Source organism: Gekko japonicus, unplaced genomic scaffold (assembly GCF_001447785.1).
Source record: "Gekko japonicus isolate JY-2015 unplaced genomic scaffold, Gekko_japonicus_V1.1 scaffold3171, whole genome shotgun sequence".
NCBI classification, from domain to species: Eukaryota; Metazoa; Chordata; class Lepidosauria; order Squamata; family Gekkonidae; genus Gekko; species Gekko japonicus.
This window is the reverse complement of record NW_015168751.1, coordinates 1-5688: the sequence shown is the minus strand read 5'-3', so window position 1 is coordinate 5688 and position 5688 is coordinate 1. Positions and strand designations below refer to the sequence as shown.

Genomic DNA, 5688 nt, shown 5'->3' with positions numbered 1-5688 from the left:
ACCTCTGAACGACTCTTGCCTTGAAAACCGAACGCAACATCAGAAGTCACCTGCAACCTGATAGCACTTTCTACCACCCTTTGCATTTATTTATTTGCATCCAGCTTATCTCCCCAGTTGGGACTCACCACCAGTTAAGAACATCATTTTCTGCCCCCCCAATTCTCTCACAACAACCACCCTGTGAGGTAGGCCAGGCTGAGAGTTTGGGACGAGGCCAAGGTCACTGTGACGACCCCTTATATGGGGAGGTCTGGTTTCCCTTTAAAAGTGTTCTTTATTTTTGGTCTACTAGGGTATATCCGGCTGCCACCAGGAAATTCAAGGCTTTCCAAACCTTTATACTTTTACTTTGGCTCTTACTGGGTAGGTAGGTCGAGTGTAAGGTTTATGGAGAACTATGTGGTACTGAGGAAGTATTTCTTTCCAAGCTGGTATACTTAAATAAAAGAGGATTTATTGAAATAATTCATAACCTTTATTATGCTTGACCTAACTGTGTATCCCCAGTTCTAACAAAGAACGTGTTTGAGTATGTCTTCAACGCTTTGAAATAAATTTTGCTTTTCCTGAAAACGTGGATTTATTCTCGATGCTTGGGGATCCAACAGGTATTCAAACCCAGATCTCCCAGGACCCTAGTCCAACATTCCATCCAGTAGGCCATGCCAGTTCTATAACCTCTGCACAAAATTGGGTGGGAAGTCTAGTGGATATATCTCAGCCATGCAACCAAACTTTTAAAGAGACACACACACACATATAAAACAAGGAATCATTACAGTCACCTACAGAGCTTCCACTGTAGAAGCAGGTATTCAAACCCAGATCTCCCAGGACCCTAGTCCAACATTCCATCCAGTAGGCCATGCCAATTCTATAACCTCTGCACAACAATGGGTGGGAGGTCTAGTGGTTACAGAGCTGATCCTGATCCGGGTGCCATGGGTTCAAGCTGTTTTCAGCCATGGTTACGAACAACAGGAGAGCCCTGCTGGATCAGACCAGTGGTCCATCTAGTCCAGCATCTTGTCTCACGCAGTGGCCAACCAGTTTCTCTGAATGGCCAAGAACAAGGCAGAGAGGCCGAGGCCTTCCCCTGACGTTGCCTCTTTGGCTCTGGGATTCAGAGCATTAGTGCCCCCTGAACGTGGCCCCTTGGGTTTAATTCCCTACTCCTCCACAAGCAGCCGCTGGTGTGACATTGGGTCAGTTATACATTCTTTCAAAGCTGTTCTCTCATGAGCAGTTCTCAAAAGAGCTCTCTCAGCCCCGCCTACTTCATCTCAAAAGAGCTCTCTCAGCCCCACGTACCTCACAGGGTGTCTGTTGTGCAGAGGGGAGAGGAAAGGAGATTGTAAGCCACTCTGAGACTCCTTTGGGTAATGAAGGGCGGGGTATAAATCCAATCTCTTCTTCTTCAGTCACCACGGCTACTAGCCACTGACAGACCTCTCCTCCATGAATCTGTCTAATCCCCTTTTAAAGCTGTTTATTCCTGTGGCCATCACTACATCCTCCAGCAGTGAATTCCACATTTTAAGCACTCTCCTGTCTCACACCGTGTCCAAACAGTTTCCCTGCAAGGCCGACCACAGGGCGTAGGGGCCGAGGCCTTCCCCTGATGTTGCCTCCTGGCTCTGGGATTCGTGCCTCTGAACTTGAAGGTTCCCCCTCAGTCATCAGAGCTAGTAGCCACTGATAGACTTATCCTCCATGAATCTATCTAATCCCCTTTTAAAGTTGTTTGTTCCTGTGGCCACCATGACATCCTCTGGCAGCGGATTTCATTTTTTAATCCCTCTCCCGTCTCGCACAGCGACCAACCAGTTTCCCTGAGGGCCAACAACAGACCATAGAGGTCGAGGCCTTCCCCTGATGTTGCCTCCTGGCTCTGGGATTAGCCACAAGGTATAGATAGGGACTCTGGGGCAAGTGATGCTCTGTCATCTTGGTGCTTGGGGGGGTCAACAGTGGGAGGGCTTCTAATGTCCTGGCCCCACTGGTGGACCTCCTGATGGCACTGGTGTTTCTGGCCACTGTGTGTTGGACTGGATGGGCCTTTGGCCTGATCCAACATTGGCATCTCTTATGTTCTTATGGGATTCAGAGGTTTAGTGCCTCTGAATGTGGAGGTTCCCATCAGCCACCACAGCTAGTAGCCACTGATAGACTAATACTCCACAAGTCTATCTAATCCCCTTCCACGAAAGCTTCTGCTGGAATCAAGTTTGTTATGTCTTTAAGACCCCTCTGAGTGCCCGTCTTACTTCGCTGCTACAGACTAATACAGCTACCCATCTGGAAACGTCCACTCAAGGGTCCCTATCCCGGTCTCTGCTGCATCAGTGGGACCCCCAAAGCCAAGGTAATTCCCTTCACAAGCTACCATGTATGGCCCAAGCTAGTCTGCCTTCATCAGGTCTCGGAAGCTAAGCAATGTTGGTCCTGGTTCTGGATGGGAGACCACCGAGGGAGTCCAGGGTTGCTACTCGGAGGCCGACATTGGCAAACCACCTCTGAATGTCTCTCGCCTCGAAAGCCCTGCAGGGTCGCCATAATCAGTTGTGACTTGGCGGCAAAAAAAAAATAACAACCCTCACCAACCATCCCTCATACGACACACTCTCTGTGATGATGTTATGTATTTTAAAGGTAAAGGTTCCCTTGCTCGAAAGCCAGTCGAGTCCGACTCTAGGGTTGCAGTGCTCATCTCCGTTTCAAAGCCGAAGAGCCAGCGCTGTCCGAAGACGTTTCCGTGGTCATGTGGCCAGCATGACTAAACACCAAGGCGCACGGAACGCTGTTACCTTCCCACTGAAGCGGTACCTATTTATCTACTTGCAATTTCTTGCTTTCAAACTGCTAGGTTGGCAGGAGCTGGAACTAGAGACGGGAGCTCACTCCGTCATGCGGCACCCGGGTCTCGAACTGCTGAACTACAGACCTTCCACAGCCTGCAGTTCAGCGTCTTAACCACTTGAGCCACCGCAGCTCCATTATGTATTTTACATTGTGTTTTGAAATGGTTTTAACTGTACTGCGCTTTTACTGTTGGAACCCACCCTGAGCCTGTCAAGGGGAGGGTGGGGTACAAATCCAATAAATAAATAAATAAATAAATAAAACGCCGACGTCGCCACTTTGCATCATGCCTCTTTGAAAAACTGCTGCTCGTTGTCACTAACACCCAACCTCGTAAGACGGCACCAGGCCAAACAGACTTTTCCTCTGTCGCCAAAGACCACCACAGCTTGCTCCAGATCAACTTCAATCCCCCACCACCATCACTGGATACTCTTGGGTCCCTGGCCGTGTCCCTCCACTCCTTACGGAGCAAACTTCCCCGTTGACACATCCTCTCTTCCTCAACATCCACAGCATCTTTTTGCCCCCACGGAACACGCTCCCATTCTTCTTTGACACATCCTCTCTTCCTCAACATCCACAGCATCTTTTTGCCCCCACGGAACGCGCTCCCATTCTTCTGAGAGGCCATCTCGCCTACGGAAAGGCAGAGTACTGTACATTGAAGGCTGGAATCGGTGAAAGAGGACCGGGGAAATGAGGAAAGTTATAATAGGTAGTTGGGAGCAGTGTTCCCTCTAAGCTGAGTTAGTGTGAGCAAGCTCACATTTTTTTAGCCTCCGGCTCACCCATTTTTTGTCTTAGCTCAGGCAGGATGGCTCCAGAGCAGACTAACTTATGCAGCAGCCAAATCGTTCGCTTACAACTTTAATGCTAGTGGCTCACAGAGTAGAATTTTTGCTCACAAGACTCCACAGCTTAGAGGGAACATTGCCTTAGCTCAGGAAGGAGGGCTCCAGAGCAAACTGATTTATGCAGTAGCCAAATCGCTCGCTCACAACTTTAATGCCAGTCGCTCACAAAGTAGAATTTTTGCTCACAAGCCTCCACAGCTTAGAGGGAACATTGCTTGGGAGTACAGGCCCTGACCAGTGTTCCCTCTGAGCTGAGTTAGTGTGAGCTAGCTCACAGATTTTTAGCCTCCGGCTCACACATTTTTGTCTTAGCTCAGGAAGGCTGGCTCCAGAGCAAACTAATTTATGCAGTAGCCCAATCGCTCGCTCACAACTTTTATGCCAGTAGCTCACAAAAAAGAATTTTTGTTTACAAGACTCCGCAGCTTAGAGGGAACATCGTCCCTGACCTGGATAGCCCAGGCCAGCCCAATCTTATCAGAACTGATAAGTTAATCAGGGTCGGCCCTGGTCAATATTTGGATGGGAGCAGGAGTCGTTTCGTAGAAAAAGAGCTAGGGGAACTAATTAGCATAACTCATTTGCATATGCCACACCCCCTGACATCACCGGAAGTGTGTCATAAGGCCACACCCCCTGACATCACCGGAAGTGTGTCATAAGGCCACACCCCCTGACATCACCGGAAGTGTGTCATAAGGCCACACACCCCGCCCCCAACGGTCCCGGCCGCCGCCCTCAGCCTTGCAGCTCCACTGCAGAGCCGCATGAGGGGCCTGGTGGTGGACCTGCAAGTCCGGCGGGAGTGCGAGGAAGCCCCGCGAAGGCCCTCCCTGGCCCCAGGCAGGCAGGGGTGGGGAGAGGCAGGGAGGAAGCAACTTACCCTCCCTCTTCTCCTGCCTCCTCCTGGCTGAATGAGGGCCGGAAGCGGGGCGGCCGGAAGCAGGGGGCGGGGCTTCGCCGTGTGCCCCGCCCGCCACACCTCACCCGGGGGAACGGTGATCCCCCACGATTCCCCCCCCCGAATCGACGTCTGGATGGGAGACCATCAAGGAAGTGCAGGGCCATGACGCAGACAATGTCAAACCACCTCTGAATCTCTCTTGCCTTGAATACCCTATGGGGTCGCCATAAATCAGCTGTGACTTAATGGCGCGGGGGGGGGGGAGACCTACCCCTGAATGTACCAGACTGGCAGGACCAAAAGGCTGAAGCTAGTACATCTGTATAGCAACGCAGACAGTTGGGGTAGGGCCACAGTTTGGTGGTAGAGCACCTCTTACCAAATGAATCTGGTTCACCAGCTGCAACCTTTCCTGAAGAAAAATGACCCGGCTGCAGTCAAGCACCATGGTAATATCTAGGCTTGACTACTGTATATGCTGTACATGAGGCCGCCCTTGAAGACAGTTCACAACATTCAGCTGGCTCAAAAGACAGCAGCTAGGGTTCGTTCAGGTACCCTACAGAACGACCATTTTAAACCAGATATCTGTGTATTTTCGGTTGTGGCATCGACGTTTCTGTCATTCCACGGAATGTGTAAAATAGCATCAAAATGTTTGTGCTGTTGCAATCTTGAGTATGCTGTCCAGGTTTGTATCTGTAAGCTGCAAACCTACGATGACGCAGCAGCAGAACTGGAAGAAGAAGCAGAAGACAGCTAGTTGAACTGCGGGCCTGATAGAAGCCCTCCGGGGCCTGATCCGGCCCCCGGGCCACATGTTTGACACCCTGTCCAGAGTACTAAGGATCACCTGCAGCCATATCAACAAACATGAGATCTAAGGTCACCCCAGGTATCTTTCCTTTACTAATCAACCTGAATCAAGCCCTGGCTGGTGGGAATCCAGGAAGGGCTTTCCCACTGTCCTCTGGATTTGGGACTCCCTCCCAAAGAATCTGCAACTGGCAGTTTCCCTGAAGGCCTTCACGATTAACAGCTTCCTTTCCTGGGAGGCCTCTG

General features: G+C 50.6%; 1 protein-coding gene across 1 annotated transcript in view; it reads right to left on the bottom strand.

Annotated features, from left to right (window-relative positions):
• Positions 1 to 3499, bottom strand: part of LOC107114207 (transcription factor IIIB 90 kDa subunit-like) — a 157223-nt gene extending 153724 nt beyond the window's left edge. Inside the window, exon 1 of the mRNA XM_015415647.1 lies at positions 3334 to 3499. Coding sequence (XP_015271133.1) covers positions 3334 to 3499 — 166 coding nt within the window. The remainder of the gene's footprint in view (positions 1 to 3333) is intronic.
• Between the last annotated feature and the right edge of the window lie 2189 nt (positions 3500 to 5688).